General features: G+C 53.4%; 1 protein-coding gene across 1 annotated transcript in view; it reads left to right on the top strand.

The window, feature by feature from the left end:
- CCDC33 (coiled-coil domain containing 33) overlaps window positions 1-18,825 on the top strand; it is a 136,259-nt gene that overhangs the window by 48,057 nt on the left and 69,377 nt on the right. Inside the window, 5 exon segments of the mRNA XM_061159108.1 lie at window positions 9,717-9,850; window positions 14,243-14,382; window positions 15,987-16,098; window positions 18,289-18,406; window positions 18,408-18,458. Of these exon segments, the coding sequence (XP_061015091.1) occupies window positions 9,717-9,850; window positions 14,243-14,382; window positions 15,987-16,098; window positions 18,289-18,406; window positions 18,408-18,458 (555 nt within the window).

Below are 18,825 nucleotides of genomic sequence, written 5' to 3'. Positions count from 1 at the left end.
GACTTACAAAAATAACACTATAATAACAAAAATAATACAGTGACAGTGGTCATGTGAAGTAAAAAAGCAGCCCACATTTGCTGGTAAGGTCCCACACTGAGCTCACTCAGCACTTGGTTCTCCATGCACTCTGGCTCTAACGCAGCGGCCCAGGGAGGCGGGTCTCATTGGCCAACTTAATAGCCAAGGAGGCCAAGACTTCGGGCAGTGAAGGGACTTAACTAAGATCGCATGGCTGGCCAGTGGGAGTAGAGTGGATGAAGAACACTATCCCCATCTGGCCACCGTCCATTTGCTCTGGCAGAGGCCAAGACTCCTTCCTTCCCAGCAGGATGCCCATGGGAGAAGGCATGTAACGGAGGAGAAGGCCCTGGAATCCTGAGCTTTATCTTCCCTGCATGGCCTCCTGCCTATGCCACAGCCTGACCTACCTGCACCTGCTCCAAGTGACGTCAGTCCCCTGAAGCTCAGAGCCTCAGAATTTTTGTTCAATGAGAACATCTCTGTGGCCCAGAGCTATAAACACAGTCAGTGTTTTAAAGGAGGTTGGCTGGAGATCCCCTCCAGCCAGACTGAAGCCACAGGGTTCTTTCCCAATGTTCCCCCATCACTGCTGCCAAGGCCTCCTGAGGTCTTCTCACACTTGAAACTTTTATTCAAACCCCCAAAGCCTGAGCTCTCCCCCAGGGGTGCTGGAATCCCGGAGGGGCAGCCCAAAAGGACAGAGCTCACCAATAGAAGCATGTATTAGTGGAATGATTTCAGGCCATGAGGCAGGCCAGTGGGAGCCTTCCTGTTGTCCTCATTGCATTAGACACAGGCTGTCTGGTCTGCTTATTTCTGAGCATGACCAAAACTGTTGACAGGGCTCCTCCTTCCTCCCAGGATACCATGAGAAGCCCGGAGGTTTGGTGCCCCATCCAGGCTTGGTCGGGCTTTGCTCTGCCCTTGCCTGGCCCCCCAGGTTTCAGGGTCACATGCCCTGTAGTCTAGCATCTATCGAAGAAGGTGGGAGGCCACTGGGCAGGGAGCCAGGACTCGGGTTCCGATTCAGCTCCTTCTGCTGTTGTGCTGTCCCGTCTGTCCTCCCCCACCCCTGCACACACAGTGAGATTCTACCAGAAGGACTGGCACCAGGGATGGCACGGTCACAGCCCCTTCAAGGCCCATGCCAGTTAACAGATGCAGAAGTCAGCCAGGCGTACGACATCTCCCTCACCCCAGGCTACCCACCTGTACCCCAATTCTGGAGTGGTTAGAGCTCTCAATTTTTCAAGAGAAGCTGGGAATCCAGATTGTTATATGAAATTGGCCAGTTTTTACAGGCAGAACGAATGCCCCTGCTCAATTGGATCTGAGTCTCACCTCCTCATCTTCCCTTTCTGAACCCTCAGCCCACTTAGACTCAACCTCTGCATTCAACATCACTGACCGCCCTGCTCTCCCAGGGGCCACAGACTTCCCCTGGACTGCTCATCCTTTGAACAAGTCTGAGAGGCATCCCCCCTTCTTTTTAAAAAATATTTATTTATTTGGCTGTGCAGGGTCTTAGTTACAGTGTGTGGGATCTAGTTCCCTGACTAGGGATCGATCCTGGGCTCCCTGCATTGGGAGTGTGGAGTCTTAGCCACTGGACCACAGGGAAGCCCCAATCCCCACTTGAAGTCCCTTCTTTCTTTGCTCCCAGGATACCTGGTGTCCTGATTCCCCTCTGTCCCTCTGCCCACTCCTCTGTGGGGTCCTTTCTCCTTGTACCCTATGAATGATCATGCTCCCTGTTCAGTCCTAGACTCTCTCCTGCATCTCTACACTCCTGAGACGTCTCCCCCACCCCAGACTTCCAACCTTCACCCCAATTCTGGAGGCTCCAGAATGTATGGGTCCGGTTCAGACCCTTCCAGCCCCTGAACCCACCAGTCAGTGTACACTCTACACCAGAGTCAGTCTTCCCCAAACTGGCCTTCTCATCCCCTCCTCCTCTGGGGTTCACTGTCCATCCAGAAACCTGTGAGTTACAAAGGTTACAGTAAGTTATACTGTTGAGAGGAGCTGAGCTCAGAGATGTTTAAAGGATGAGCCCGCACAGTCAGTGGCCAGTTGTGCGTATGTGTGTGTGTGTGCTAAGTCACTTCAGTTGTGCCTGACTCTTTGTGACCCTATAGAGTGTAGCCCGCCAGACTCCTATGTCCATGGAATTCTCCAGGCAAGAATCCTGGAGTGGATTGCCATGTCCTCCTCCAGGGGATCTTCCCAACCCAAGGATCTAACCTGCATTTCTTGTGTCTCCTGCATTGGCAGGTGGGTTCTTTACCACCAGCGCCACCTGGGAAGCCCCAGTAGGCAGTGAGGCCAAGACTCATGAGACCCACAACCCGTGAGACTGAGCACTAACCAAGTCTCTCTGGTCTGGGAATGCTCAGAAGGCTGAGGGGTTTTGTCTCTGGGGAGGTGGACGTGGCCTGCCTCTTTCCTGCTCCTACAAAGTTGGAGACAGAGGTGCGGCTGGCCCTGAGTGAGGGGAGGGCTCATGGTCCTGACCTTCTCCTGCCCCATCTCCCATTTCAGGACTTCCCAATTAGTTCTGGGACCTGTGGGGAGTGCCGTGTACATGCCGAGATGTCCTGTGGGTGTTGGAAAAGCTGGACCTGGGGAGCCAGACCATGGCTATGGAGGGGGGTGATCAGAATGGTCAGTGTGGCCAGGAGAACCAGGATCCAGGATCCAGGATCCAGCCCCAGGGCACCAATCTGGGACAGAGATGCCGGGGTCCAGGCTTCACCAAGGATCTCAAAGCCCCAAGGCCCCAGAATCTCGAGAGGTCCCAGCCCCCACAGCTGATTTCTGTTTGCCTGCTTGTGAGGACACGGCTTCTGGGCTAGAACTTGGGGTCTGAACTCTCCTCCTAGGCTGGAACTGCTTCCAGGGTGGTCCTTATGAGCTTCCCCGGGTTAAAGCAGGGTCCCAGCAGTCCAGGCTGAGGGCTGGCATAGCAGAGCTGGAGAGGAAGGGCTGCCTCTGTCTCCACGTGCTTTTCCAATGGTCCAGCGCCCCTTTCTTCATGCCACAAACACTTGCTGGGACCCACTGTGTCCAGACTGGAAGCTGGGAACAACTACAACACTGACAAGGCAGATCCCTGTCCTCCAGGAGCTCACAGCGGGGGGAGATGGAGTAGTGAGTAATAGATACCCCTCACTTGCCCTGTGCCCACAATCTCCCAAGGCAAAAGTCAGCTAAGCAGGCTCCAGGCCCCAGCACATGGGAACCAGAACTCCTGAGGGAGGCTGTCTCTTAAGGGGGCAGGAGGCAGACTCTGTGTCTCAAGTCATTTTTCTGAAGCTGGGAAGTTCACTTAAATGTCTGCCCACATTTTTTCTGCTCTAAAACGGCATCTGTGAGAAAGGGAATACTCTGAGGGGGTGTTCAGAGAGACCCATCGAGAAGGATTCCAAATCCTGGTGGATCTTCCAGGGTTGCCTCTCCCAAGGCTGTGCTTTCCCAAGGAGACTGTCATGACATCCTCTAGGACATGGTGTTGATGGACAGCTGGGCCCTCTCTCCTCTGCCTGAGAAATGGGTCCCTCACCAAGCTAGGCCACAGGATTGGCCACAACTGGACATGCCAAAGGGCCTCTCTGGTGGCTCAGATGGAAAAGAATCTGCCTGCAATGAGGGAGACCTGGGTTTGATCCCTGGGTCAGGAAGATTCCCTGGAGAAGGAAATGGCAACCCACTCCAGTATTCTTGCCTGGAGATTTCCATGGACGGAGGAGCTTGGTGGGCTACAGTCCATAGGGTCACCAGGAGTCAAATACGGCTGAGCAACTTTCACTTCAGAAATTCCAAAGGCTGGCAGATGGCACAGGCAGAGGCCCTTCTTTGCCTCCTACCATCCCCTGCCTCAACAGAGACTAAAGGGGTCCCTGGAAAACGAGGAGATTCTCCCCAAGAGAGGATGAAGGATGTGACGGTGCCTGGTAGGCTGGGGCTCGAGTCTGGCTTTGGGCCAGCCCCAGAGCTCACGGGCTCTGGCTTTCCTGTGGGCCATATGGAAAGACTATCCCTGCCCGGCTGCCTCCCTGAGCTGCCTGGGGGAGGGCTGCCTGTTGACCATAAGGGGCTCCCCTGAGAACAGCAGGGCTATTTCAGATGAAGTGTGGGTGGGGGTGTGGGGATCAGCATTCTTGTTTTACAGAAAGACTTCTTCCTTTGCCAGAGCGCTCATCTCAGAGTTTCTTGGAGTGTGCCATTTCTGATTTCCAGAGCAGTCCCCGCTGCCCACAGGAGACTGCAGGGAAGGAACCACGCCCGTGTGGATGCCAAGATGACTGGCCTCCAGTTTACACCCCCCTTACACCTTCGATCCTCTAAATCAAGCCCCCCACCCCACCCCGTAGTGGTGTAGCACCATCAACAATTAGTGATGGTTCATTAGCATCCAATTAAGAAATGAAACCCAGGATGAGAGCCCATCACTTCACTGAGAATAACAGCCCCGCTCATGCCTTAAGTGGCAGCCTTCCAGGAGCTCAGAACCCACAAGGATCAGATACTCTGGGGGCTGGGCGGGGGGAGGCAAGCATGAAGTGAGGGGGGTACATCATGGATGGGCTGTTATCTGGTGACATGGGAGAGGCGAGAGAAGGAGCTTCAGACCAGACACTCCCTGACTCGGATCTCAGCTCCTCCTCCATGGAGCCTCTGGAAGCATCTTCTTGCCCAGCTATGCCTTGGCCAAGACCAGAGGTGTGAAGAACAGGGCTTTTCCCTCCTACCTGTCTGACCTCAGAGGATGACCACATCTGGGTGTGGAGAGCAGGATGGAGAGGGAATGAGGTCAGGGAGGACCATAAGCCTCATTTTCCCCTCTGACTACTCCAACTCATGCTCCCAACCCACCGACCTTAGAGAGGACAGCCAGCCCCTCTCCAAACCTGCCCATTGGCTCACGGCCCCTCTGAGCCCCAGGCTCTGTCCTCCAATTGGGAAGGCCCTCCTTTCCACCTGTTCAAGCACTGCCTCCTCCAGGAAACATTCCCTCCCTGGTCCATCTTAGGCAGGGTCAGAAACACAGGAATTCAGCCTCTGACTAGCCTGATCAGATGGCCATCTCTGCAGAGGCCAGCTCTTCCATCCTGTCCACATTGTGTAAGGCTGGGCCTCTGAGGCCGAAAGTGGTCATGGGGTTTGTCTGTGCCTTCCAGGGATGGGGGGTAGCCCTGTGACCTGGGAATCCAACTGCCTCTTGGGCTTCTGGAGGATGGGGGAAGCTGGCCTTCCTGGCTCAGAGGCCAGCATAGAGGGTCCAGGTAGAAGATAATTGCCTTGTCTTCTCAGAACAGAATGAGGCCCAGTCATGGTGCGCCAGCATCTGGCCTGCAGCAGTCTTAACCTGAACCTGTTTCCCCACCTCCCTCTAAGGTTCCCTGTGAGAGAGCAGCAGGGCTGTGGAGGACAGGTCAAAATGTTACAAGACCTCCTCTGCCACCCATCCACCTACAGTTCTGCCCTCCACCACATCCTTCTCTATCTACCCAAGCACCTCCCTCCCCAGGATTTCTGGGAATATCCCTCTGGTCTTTCAGGATTCGGGAGCCTGCCCATCTGGGACCCCAGCAGCCAGAACAGACCCACAATGGGCTGCGTCCCTTTCCCCTGATCCCCCAAGGGCTGCCCAGGGACTGGCACTCAGGTCAAGTCAGGCGGCCAACATCCTTCCAAAACCCCGCCTAGGAGGAGGACAGACCTTGGCAGTTGTTCATTTTGAGGAATGTGGAAGACTGAAAGGATAGCCAGGGCAGGAGGTGGGCTGAGAGACACGGGGGCACCTTGAGGGCTAGCAGACTGGAGGCTGGGTATGAAGATCAGCAGCATGTCACACAAACCTCTGGGGCAGCCTGTGCGTGTGGGTGTGTGTACACATGGGTGTGTGTACACGCGAGTGGGTGTATGAGCGTGCTCGCGTACACACACCTGCACATGCGCACATGTGCTTGTAATGGGAGAGGGGAAACCCATTGTAATGGGAGAGGAGTCAGGGGAGGCTTCCTGGATACAGGGACAGTGGTACGCAGGTTTCCCCCTGAGGTATGTGCCCCGGAGGGCATTCAGCGGACAGTGGAGGCTGAGGAGGCCCTTAGGAGCTTGCCTCTTTCTCCATCAGCAACCTGTGCCTTCTCGGAGCTGAGGCCCCTGGAACCAGACAACACGGTCCCCTTAGTTCTGGCCTCATGAAGCAAAGCAGAGTCCTTCTCCCCTCCCACTCGCAGCTGGCTGGACTTTGTCAGACATACCGCACCCGCTCCAGCACCCTGAGGGGTAGGCCAGATGGAGGCGGGTTCACATTTCCTGCAGCACTAGAGCTTTGAACCCAACCCCGGTTCCATCCTGGGGTGGCTGCCCTGCTCCCATGGCTAGATGAAGTCTGAGCCCTGGGACAGTGGGCAGCAGTTGGCAGCCCCTCACGGGCCCCTGCTAGAGCCAGGCCAGGGCTTTAGGGACAGGGAGGGAGGGTCTCAGGCTTCCAGGCAGCCTGTGTGGAGGCAGGTCCCTGAGAGGTCCCCTGGGTGCTGAGACTGCCCTGGGAGACCTGAACTCCATCAGAGGCCTGGGGGATATTAGAACTCAGCTTCTCTTGTGCCAGCTGGGGGCCCAGAGTGGGGACTGAAAGCCGGGAGTGAACTGGTTTCCTTCTGAACTGTGGGAAGGATCAGAGGCCCCTCTAGCTCTCGTTTCTAGAATAGCATCAAGACCAGGAGGAGTCAGTTATGCCAGGAAAAGCCATTACCCTGACAGCCTCCCTCCACCTCCATCCTTCCCCTGGGGCCTCACCCTTCCAGAGCTATTTTTTCTCAGCTCACCTAGCTCTGCCCAACCTCAGTACTCCCACTGAGGGAGATGCTTGCTTAACCCCTTCTATGCCTGAGCAGAGTCAGCACCAGCAGTCTCCCTTGGCCTTTTCCATTGCCCTTCCCTGTGTCTTTCCACCTGGAATTCCTGCCAGATGCCCAGGAGCTTATGTAGAGGAGGGGAGGGGACAAGAGGCTGAGGATATCAGGAGGGTGGAAGACAGGCTAGAAAGTTGGGGTCATGGGTTAAAACCTGCATCGTGTCACTGCACTGCTGCAACTTAAGTTCATCACCCACCCCGTGGGTGGGTGAGACCCACCCACGCCTGAGACCCTCCCTCAGGGAAGGTCATGGGGCTCAGGGAAGCCCCATGGGTGCAATGCCACGTGCCCTGCAGAAGCAGGCTTGCTGTTTGGGTGCAGAAGGTCTGACTTCCTCCTGACTCGTGTCCTTACATCACTCCCGGCTGAGTGCTTCTGCCTGTCTGCTTCACTCTGCCTTCTGTCCTCCGTGGAGCCGGGTTCCCAGTTCCCAGGGGAAGGGAGGCGTGGGGAACAGACTGAACAGGCGGAGTGGGAGCTGGTGGGAGGCTGCTGAGAGCTCTGAGGCCTCCCACCTTGGGGGTGGCTGTCGGAGGGAGGACCAGAGCAGAGCGGCGGGAGGAGAGGTCCGGGTGTCACCTTCAGTTAGCAGAGGTCGCAGAGCTGGGAGGAAGGGACCGAGGAACACGGCAGGCTGGGCTCTACCACCCCACCAGACTTTCTACCTTCTCCTCTCCAGCCTGGCAGCCTCTCACCCGCATATCCCTGGACCTGAAGGACCTGCTTTTCAGGCGTGGGGAGGTAATGTGGGTGGGCACTGAGTCTGGGGTGCTCCAGGGTCTGGCTCTATGGGCTCCCCTTCATACCTCATTGCGGGGGGCATGCCAACGCTTATTATACTGTCTTCCCTGTCCTTATAACCATCCTTGGAGGGAGTTGCTGCTTAGAGAAGAGGAAACTGGGGCTCAGAGAGGGGAGGTGCTCAGTCAGGAGAGAACTGTGGGCTTGAAACCACTTCGGCGTGGCTCCAGAGACTGTGCTGTTTGCATCCCTTGGTCACAGCAACCAGGGACCTCCTGTTGCAGACCCAGAGTTGGGAGTCAAGATGGAGAGACTCCAGGCCAGGAGCAACTAAAATTATTATAATTATTGCTACTATCATTATTATTAACACTCTCGTAGTATTTAACAATGTCAGGTACTTTACATGCATGAATTTTTGTCCAAAACAACCCTGCATTACCAGCCCCACTTCACAGATGAAGGAAGTAAAGCCCAGCAAGGTCATGAACCTTGCTCAAGGTCACACAGCTACCTAAGGATTGTGTGTTCAGTCCTGTTGGACTCTTCGTGACCCCATGGACTGTAGCCCATCAGGCTCCTCTGTCTGCGGAATTCTCCAGGCAAGAATACTGGAGCAGGTTGCCATTTCCTCCTCCAGGGGATCTTCCCGACCCAGGGTCCAAACCTGTGTTTCCTGCTTCTCCTTCATTGACAGGCAGATTCTTGACCACTGAACCACCTGGGAAGCCCCATACTTAAAGGTTAGTGCTGGGATTTGGAGCCCAAGTGGTCTGACTCCAGGGACCCTGTTGTCATCACCGCACCATACTACCTCCAGTTGAAGCAGAGGGAGGAGTCCTCAGTGGACCCCTGCAGCTTGAATATAGGACTCCCATATGAATGGGTGTCCATAGTAGTAGAGCTATAAAGGTTAGAAGGAAAGTTCCAGGTGACTATGTCACTCAAGTTGAGAGGACAGAGGGAGCAGAGAGGGCCAGGGCACCCCAGAGGGCTTCCTGGAGGAGAGGAGCATGCTAGACTGGGAAGGATTTCGGGCTGGGGCTGCTAACACAGGGGACACATTGGCTCTGAGCTTCTGAGCTGACTCGCCTGCCCCACACTCCTTGTGGGGGCCTAGGGTTGGTGAGGGTGCCATCTCTGCTTCCCACCCTGAGATGACATTTGATGCTTCTCCCTCCCGAGTGCGATCCCCCTGCCAAGGCTCTCTGAGATGATTCTTCACCCGTGACTGCTGCAGTTAATGTAGCAGCACCTGTTACAGCCCTGATAAAATAACCTCCTCAACAGAAGAAGCATTAACTCCCTCACTGAATTGTTTGATGGCTCAGGATCTCAGGGCTGCTTATCCCAGATACCTGTGGGGTGCTCTAGGATGCAGAAGACCCACACTCCCGCCTTACATCGGACAGCTTGACCTTGCAGGACCTTGAGGGCTCACGGGTCTGAAACCCCTCACCACCCGTGCCCCATGCCCAGCTCCAAGTGCCCAGCCCCGGGGCCCTGCACACAGTGGCTGCTGCAGAAGGCAGTGGTGTGTGTGTGCCCCATTGAGAAGGTTCAGAGCCACACACACAAAAAAAGAAAAGGTTCAGAGCCAGGGGAGCTGGGAGGATGAGGGTTAAAGGAGAAACCAGCCAGGGGGGCACTGCACAGCTGCCCTGCCAAAGCCCCCCTCCCACCAGAACCTCAGAAGAGGGTCAGGAGACAGGAGTCTATGCACTCAGCTACCTGCTGGGCCGCCCTGACCTGGCAGGGGACAGGAAGTCAGACAGAAAAGGTGTTTCCCTCCACTTCTACCCCCACCCTCAGCCTTTGGTGCCTTGGTCACCCGGGTAGGCAGGGCAGCCAAGGAGCAAGGCCTGGCATTCCCTGGGCCTGGGATGACATGAGTGTCTCTGCCTGGGAGGGAATGCTTCACGCTCTGTCCACCCTTTGCTCAGATTTATGGACAGTGGAGTCCGAGATGGGGAACAACAGGCAGGACCCCCTCCCTCTGACTCAGTCTGCTCCTCCTCTCCCCAGAAAAACCACATCTGATGGGGCAAAGAACCAGAGTTCCAAGGCAGTCACATCTATGCCCTCAGAGCCCACCAAAGCCCCCATCTGGGGGGACACAGTCAAAGTGGAGATCCGAGCAGAGGATGTGGGGCATGAAGGTGATGCGGGGCAGGTGGGGCTGGCATGCTGGGGAGGAGTGCGAGGCAGAACCAGGCTCCCTCTCAACACAGCTGGAAACCACCTGAACATCTCCTTGGGCTCAGTTAAAAGCACGTTAGAGGAAAAAAAGTCATAATCCTGTCATGCCTCATCTCCCCAGCCTGCTCGAAAAATGAGTTGTTCCACATAAATGAATTTTCCAGACAATGAAAGCTTATCTTTTTTACGACCGTTGTTATTATTTTCATGGTTGTTATTACCACCGTCTCCCACTGAAGTGGCACATTACTGCTTCCTGGCACGTCCCCGCGCATTGCTCATTGGCTCACCCCTCCCCAGAGGAGCAGTGCTGCTCCCGTTGCTGAGATGAGGATATTGAGGTTGAGGGAACTTATGTCACAGACCAAGCACAAGTGGTTGGTAAGGGGGGAACCTCGGCCCAGGACTCAATGCTCTCAGCGTAGCTCCTGAGGTCCCCTGCTTCCTTGGAATGGCTGTGTTGTCCTGCCTCATCCTCCCCAGGCACTGCCCGCTGTCAGACAGTAGAATGTCTGTGCTTCCGAGGTCGGGGTTGTATTCGTAGACGCTACCTAATAGTTCTCACTCCTTCACCCCCGGAAGCCTTTCTAGGCCCTGTGTTTTGGCAGATTCTGACACTGCAGGCAATTTAAGGTACCGACGTATACACATATGGGCTTCCCGGGTGGCGCTAGTGGTAAAGAACCCACCTGCTAATGCAGGAGACATAAGAGACCTGGTTTCAATCCCTGGGTCGGGAAGATCCCCTGGAGAAGGGCATGGCAACCCACCCCAGTATTCTTGCCTGGAGAATCCCATGGAGAGAGGAGCCTGGGGGGCTATAGTCCATAGGGTCCCAAAGAATCAGACATGAATGAAGCAACTTAGTGTGCACACGCGCATGTACACACATATGTGTGCACACTTGTGTTTTCCATACTGGGGACCCATCTGATTTCCATTCTGGGCACACAAGAGTATGGAGTGGCTGATGCCAGGACAACTGTGGGCGCCGGCCTCAGGCTCTGTTAGCACAGACTTGCAGGTGCCTGCCGTATCTGGTCAGTCTCAGGTTCCCATCTTGCAGGTGACCTACCTCAGGTGACGGGCCTCACTCCTCCCCTTGAAAACCTTGCCAGGGACTTAGACAGAGCTCCTTGTCTACCTCACAAAGATGGGCCCCCAGCTGCTAAAGATGGGGGAAAGGGAGAGAGGGAAGGGGTGAAGAGGAGCATCAGTAACAGGAGAAAGAAACCCCAGGATTTTTTTTCTGCCTATAGAGGGATACGTGGAGCTGCTGAGAAAATGTGGAAAAGGAGGAGAAATTGACCAAGGATCTCATGCACGTACACTCATATGCCTGCTTATGAACACCTACATGCTGGTTCATATGCATGTGTGAATACGTGCTTGTGCCTATGGGCATATACATCTGTGTGTCTTGTATGTGTGTGTGCATTCACATGTCTGGCTGCAACAGTGTGTTATGTGTGCAGCTAGATTTATCTGGGAGCTGGTGTGTGCCTGTTGATACATAATGTATATAGTTTGTGTGTGTATGTGTGTGTATACATCTGTGTGGCTGACGGGCTGACAGGTTGGGATGAGTAGACCTGGGCTGTGATCCCGCCCTGGGCTCTCCACATCTGGGGCGATTACAAGAAAGGGCATGATGAGTCAGTGACCTTGGGGCCCATCTGTGTAGCAGAGGAGGAAGCAGGACTCCATGCAGGAGGGACAAGAGGGTGGGGAGACCTTGTGGGCAGGCAGGGAGTATTCGCAGGAGCCTCTTTGCAGCCTGAAGGAGCTGGATGCTTGTTGGAACCCAGTTGGAACTGGTTGCTGTGGTGATATCTGCAGTGGGGGGTGGGGGAGATGGGGGCCAGGCCAAGAGGTGGGAGAAGGGTGGGAGGTAGCTCAAGGATGTGTTAATGAAAAGCAAAGGGGAGTTGCAGACCCCGTGTCAGGGCCAGAGCAGGCTGGTGGCAGAAATGGCTTGTTGGCCACACAAAGGGAGCTGTAGGAGGCCGGAGGGGCACAATGCCCAGAAAAGAAGCTGATGAGGCGTGTTTGTAGCAAGGAGACAGGAGCAAGGAACAGGGAGGATGGCTGTCCATTTCCCCCAATTACAGCTCATCTGCTGGCTGCTCACACAGAGCTCCAGAGATTGGGGAGGGGGGTGGTGAGAAATGCAAGCACTCACCCCGTGTTTGGCCTCAGCAAATTTCAACTGGATTTGAGGACTCGGGGCCCACGGGTAATGGCCATGAGGGGCTGCAGGCTTCACAGCTACTCTTGTAACTTTGCCTGGGAGCATTGGAATCCCCCAGCTGAGTGTTTTGAGTGTGCTCAGGGCTGGGTGAGCATATGGAGCAGTACAGATGGTTAATGAGCAAGAAAAGGGTGACTGCTACAAGGAACATTTATTTGCTAAGAATTTTATAGGTTGAAAAACATATACCCCCTCCCTACAGCAGTTATTAGGAGAGGGACAGAGTTTTTCTTCTTTAAAGCATTAACATTTTGCAGAGCAGGAACATGAAGCTCAGAGAGGTTAAGTAACTGGTTACAGGTCACAAAGCAAGTCAGTATGTTGGTGCTAGAAACTAGGTCTACTGACTTCATCCCTTGCCTTACTCTACTTTCTTTTTTTTTTTTTAATAAATCATTTAAAAAGTGAAAATATCCATGTCCGACTCTGCAACTCCATGGTCAGTAGCCCACCAGGATCTTCTGTCCATGGAATTCTCCAGGCAAGAATACTGGAGTGGGTGGCCATTCCCTTCTCTAGGGGATCTTCCTAACCCAGGAATTGAACCTTGTTCTCCTGGATTGCAGGTGGATTCTTTACTGTCTGGGCCACCAATGAAGCCCTATATTTCTGTTTTATTGCATTATTATTTTTCGGCTGTGCAGCATATGGAATCTTAGTTCTCCAACCAGAGATGGAACCTGCACCCCCTGCAGTGGAAGTGCAGAGTCTTAACCACTGTACCACCAGAGAAGTCCCTTACTCTCCTTTCTTCGAGGCAGCTTCTGGTCCTTTCAGTGCCTATTTCCCCCCTTTCCTTTGAGCATGAATCCCAGATGGCCGGCTCTTGAAGGACTTTGGCAAGTGTCTTTCTTTTTCTGTGCATCCACGGTAGCTGTGGGGAGGAGGAAATAAGGAAGAGTAATCAGCAAAGCTCTCAGCTCCTCCTCCACCCCCTCATCCAAATGACCCACTCAGCTCAAGTGACCCAGCAGCGCTGTGCTCCCAGTGAGCCTGCAGGGCAGGCAGCTGTCCCTGGTGCTGAAACGTCCTTGTCTCAAGAAGAGAGGCAGAGGGCAAGGGGCTATCCAGAAATCTCCCTCATACATCCACCCCGATTCTCCCTTTCCCATTCTCCTCTAGATCTCTCTTTTATCTCCCTCCCTCCCTCCATCTACTTCTTTATTTCCTCCTTCCCCCCTCCTCTTCTTCCTCAAATCATAGTTATCCAGACTGGGATGATGACTCCAGGGTCACTAAATCTAGCCTCTCGCATCAGCTATTTACCAGCTGTGTAATGTTGATCAAGTTATATCACCTCTCTGAGCTCTAGTGTCTGCACTTAAAAAACTGAAATGGTGATTCCTCCTTGAGGGTCTGTGGTGGAAATTTGTTGGAATAATGACTCAGGAGTGCCCATCCCCCTGCCTGGCAATCTGTAGGTGTTCACTAAGTAGGATCACCATGATTATTTCCAGGTCAGTGGTGTTCTTCTCAGAGTTCATCCCAAAGTTCATGCATTTGATGACAAAACGTAGTCTCTTTGGAAGGAGCTTCCTAAATAGTGCATCATTCTTAGTGTTTAGACCAGTTTTCCTTTATTTGGAATAGACTTTTATTGATATTTGCATTGAAAGAGTTCTTGATTAGAACATCTTTTTCTTACTGAGCCTCATTTCCCCCCCTCTACAAAATATGGGAGATAAGCCCTCCCCGCTCCTGCCTAAGGAACTAGTGAGAATGTCTGTGACGACAGGAAGGGGCCTTATTCCTGCGAAGGGGTACTATCCCTATTTATGTGTATACCTCTGTGTCTGTCCATGTGTCTATTGCTAAGGGGACTGGGCTCAGTCCTGTGTGTTCATCTCTGTGCTGGGAATTTCTGGAGCAGGAGAGAATTGCATCTTTCATTCCCAACAGCACCTAGCATGGATCCTTACCCTGTGAAGGGACTCAGTAGTGCTTGTGAAGTTGTGTGCATCAATGTGTTCCACACATGTGCATGCATGTTGATTCTTCAGTGTGAGCCCCTGCTCACCTCTCACTGTCTCACCTCACTCGGAGGGATAGTGATGCCCTGAGCCCTGCCATGAGCCTGTGTTCATTTTTTCTCTCTCTCCAGAAGTTATTCTCAAGGTGGTGAACAATAAAAAGAAAGAGGAGCTGTTGACCTTCCAAATCCCCATCAAGTACTTGCATGTCTTCCATCCCTACCACTTTGAGTTGGTGAAAGTGAGGCAGAGCCCTGGGCTCTGGGATCATGTGGGTCTGGGACAAGTAGAGAGCAGGTGGGCACCACTTAGATGACCCCAGCTATTCCTTCAGAGCAACTCTGGGCATCCCAGGCCCACCCAGAAGTATGACAAATCTTGGGCCATGTGAGACTCAAGAAACATAGCTCCCAGCAGATAGACAGGAAGGATTTCCATAAGAATTTGGAATTCTTCAAGTTCATCTCCATAAAACAGCCCAATGAGCACAGAACATCTAACACATTAAATGAATACACCAATTAAGAACAGGGAAGGTACCTAAAAATCAAAGAAATACAGTATTTACAGAGCACCTACTATATTCCAGGTCCTGAGCTAGACACCACACACATCATCTCTAATTCTCAAGGTGAAACATATTTTGCATACATAGAACTGAGACCCAGAGAGGAGAACCCTCTCATCTTGGGTGACAGAGTAAGTGAGTAGCAGAGTCAAGGGTGAGCCTAGGACACCCTGTCTCCCAAACTAGATCATTCTGTGCTGTCTCCACGCTGCCTTGGCAGGAGGAAGGCTCAGGAGAATTGGGGTGTGTGGGAGATAAAGTGTTCCTTGGAATGCACCCCTCTAGTGGACAACACCCCTCTAGTGGACACTAGAATGCACCCCTCTATTGGACAACAGGGCAAGAGCCTAGAGGGGTGCATTCCAAGGCAATAACCCCTCAGTCCAAGACCCAAACCTCCCTGCCCAATGTCCCCTGCCCAACCCTTCTCCCCATTGCTCACTGATAGAAAGGAGAATTCATTCTTTCATTATTCAAGTACTTTATTAAGCACCTACTGTGTGCCAGTCACTGGCAAAAGATGGACAGAAGCATCACTTTTCCCTCTCAGTATGCATCACAGACCCCTATGATTGTTTAAAGAACAATGTGAAGTTAGCCTGGGTTCCTAACTCAAGTTTGGTGCTTACCAACAGTGTATCTATAACCCCCTAGGCCTCCATTCCTCCTCAGCAAAACTTAGATACTGTCCCTCCTAGTGTGGACATTAGGAAGCTCAAGTGCCATGATGGGCATAAAGCACATAGCAAGGGACCTGGCACATAGTAGGTGCTCAGTTCAGATTAGTTCTCCTCCTCCCTCCCTCCCTCAGGCCCTGGCACTGACTTCTTTCCAAGCAACTCCTCAACCACGGCTCCAGGAGTCCACACCTTCCCTGGGTTCTAAGAAGAACCCCATGCCCAGGGCCTCAGGATGAGGAAGCAAAGACCCAGAGAGATTAGTGACTCACTTGGGAGACTCAGCACTTCAGCCATAATTCTGGGAACATCACCCAGACCTTCTGGCTCTCTGTCCACTTACAACCCTTGTTATCACATCTTTACAAAGAGAGCAGGCAGGCAGTGGTCCTTGTGAGGGCGATGAAATATTCAAATAGAACAGGGAAGATTTATTACATTGATCTCCTTGGAAAGGCTCGCAGGGACCATGAGCTTTAATTATCAGCTGGGAGCCCCAGTGGAGCAATGCCAAGTGATTGCAGAGGGCTGGATTTATGGCCAGGGTCGGCGCCTTAGTCACGCTTCTTCTTGTGTGTCTTCTTCCACCACCCTGTCCCCGACCCACTAAGTCTGGGAAACTCGATGAAGCCCACTGCCAAGACCCAACTGTATGGAACAGTCGTTCAGAAGGGCAGCTTCATCCCCTGCTACATCGACCACAACCACACAGCTCTGCAGGTGTTGGCACCGGGACCCTCAGGCATAGGGTGGGGCCAAACTTTAAGCAGGCCCTGGGCTCTGCCCTTGGCCACTCTGGCTGGCCTGATGGTGTGAGGCAGCGGTGTCTGGGAAAGAAATTGAGAAAGAAAAAAGCAACTGGGTCTTTCAAAAATAGCTGAAGTAGTTTGTATAGAACCTGCCCTGAGGTGGCAGGAATGTTGGGAATAAAGAAGATGATGATGATCCTTGATCTTTTCCAGCACTTTCCAGGCATGCGACCCTGCACTAACCTTGCTCTGCTCCTCACACACCATGCAGGCATGCTGTAGGGAGGACAGAAGGTTCCCAAGGCCTATGTCTCCTTGACCGTCATGGGGTGGGGCAGAGTGCCCCTACTGTGGCCCACATTCTCTGGTGTTCTCTCTCTTTTTCTGTCCCTTCAAGAGTAGTGATCCCTGAACTAGGGCTTACATACCCTAAGGGAAGTTTTTAGGGACCTCCTTACCCTTCCTTGTTTCTGAAGAGGTTTGGCTGGTCTTCCACTTAGGTCATCATTCATTCATTCATTTATTCATTCATTCAACAACTATTTTTGGAGCCTCTTCCATTAGCCAGGTCAGGGTCAGGCCCAGCTTGGGCCTAGCTTCCATACATGCTCCCCTTCCCCTATTACCGTCTATCTCCACACCTTTCAGTAGCCCCAGGAGGACTAGCAATGCTCCAAGAAGATGTGGTCTCGGGACCTAGCCCTTCTCCCTTGCCCTCAGCCTTCAAATAGCCCAGGATGACAGATTCAACTCCAGTCATGGCCAGAATATGATCAGGGTGGGAGACAGCTGTACTAAGCTCTAGGCTTCCCCGGACCCTACAGGGCTGGTGTGATCTACCCCATAGCACTGTAAGCCCGGTAAGGCAAGATGTGTTCTTCAGCCCCATTTCACAGCTGGGAACACTGAGACCCAAGGGGAGTCTGGTATGGGAGCCCAGAGCTCCTGACCTACATCTCTGCTTCCCCTCGAATGCTAAGGGTATCAGACCTGCAGACACCCTCTGCTCCCATCTACCCCTCTCCCCCTTTGATCATGTCTTTCCTGAAGATAGCCAGCAGCTCATACACACAATGAAGAGTAAGAACAGTTTGGCCTTGCTGTCCCCAGATCACACCCCACAGTGAGGGGGCTACACCTGTAATACCCAGGCTGAACCTTGGCCTGCAGGGCGCCCCCAACTGTGGATCTGCCCCACCCCCATCCCAGGCCTCTGACTTGTCCTGTAGACTCTGGGCCCCTTTGCCCTCCAGCACCCTGCCCACTCCCCTGCCCCAGCACAGATGTCCTTCCTGTCTGCTCCTGATGGCAGACCAGAGAGCACAGTGGAAGAAATTGCTTCAGGTTGGCATGAGCAGGTAGGTGCTCGTTCACACTCGACCATTCAGAACAGAACAGTTGGAAATTAACACCTCCCCCACCACGCACACACACTTCTCAGACCCCCATCTCAGCCCTTACACCCGTTGGAGTCCCTGTGAGTAAAAGTCTAACAGGTTCCGGTGAAGTCCCTCAGGCCCCGACCCCACTTCCATCCAGAATTTAAATTCCCACCATCAGAGATTCAGTCCTTTGATTTTAGTAAAGGTATTCTGTCTCTTGTGAGAACTGAATGGTCCTCATCACTGTTTTAAGCCCTTGTCAGCTCATACCTGTGTGGATTGAGCCGGCAACCAGCCGAGAGGAGTCCTCTCAGCTGGGAGGCTTAGGAGAGGGTGCTGGAGAGACAAAGGGAGGAGAAAAAAGAGAGAGAGATCCAGAACAAGCCCCTACTCCCAGGCACTCTCTTCCCACTGAAAGCAATGCTAGAAGGGCCAAAGAGAGTGTGGTCCAACCTGGCAGGGGCCTCTTCCCATCCCCTTCCCCAACCTCCTGGCATCGTCCTTGGCCCCATCCCTGGCCCATCCTCCTCCTCCCCAAGCCTCTGTTTGGGTTTGGTGGGTTCCCTGTCCTCAGGAGGGGACTCAGCGAGGCTGCCGTGAGTCCTGGGGAAGGGAAGCTGGGCACTGCAGCCCGCATCCTGGGCAGGGCTTTCTCAAAGCTAGGACCAGCGATCTGAAGGACCAGGGTCTGTAATCTGTCTGGGGGTCTGGACCTGAACAACGCAGGCAGCCTCACTCTTTTCCTCTCTCACATCAATCCAGAGCCCATGTTGGAGTCCTTGGCCACCAGGTTGGGCACAGAGCCAGCAGTGCTGGACACCCATCGCACTCCTGTACTGAGGAGGGTCTCTTTGCCTCCCCAGGGACAGGCGAACCAGGACCTGGCCTCCCTGGGGCTTCCCATCACCCCGCTCTCTTTCCCCATCTGGAATGAACTTTGACGTTCCTTGGGCCGGCCAGAACGGATGCCCTCAGCTTCGGTGCTTTCCCTCATTCGCCCTGTCTCTGGCTCATATCTCTAGTAGCTCACCCACTCATGTATTCGTTCACTCACTCAGTTCACTGAATCCTGGCCTGTACCCCAAGCCAGGGGTCTGTGCTGTGGAGAAGCTGCCCTCAGGGAGTTTTTGGTTTGGTGGAGACAGGAGTCACACACGTGAAAAGATTAAATACACAAGATAATGTATAATAGCCACAAACCAGGAGGGACTGGCAGAGCTATAAAAACCAGAGAGGAGATAAATATTATATGATTCCACTTACATGCAGTTCCTAGAGTAGGCAAATCATAGAGACAGACAGTAGAATGGTGGTTTCCAGGAACTGGGAGAGGAGAGA

The sequence above is a fragment of the Dama dama genome, chromosome 13, assembly GCF_033118175.1.
Source record: "Dama dama isolate Ldn47 chromosome 13, ASM3311817v1, whole genome shotgun sequence".
NCBI lineage: Eukaryota > Metazoa > Chordata > Mammalia > Artiodactyla > Cervidae > Dama > Dama dama.
The sequence above is the reverse complement of the archived record's forward strand: the minus strand, read 5'-3'. Positions and strand labels throughout refer to the sequence as shown.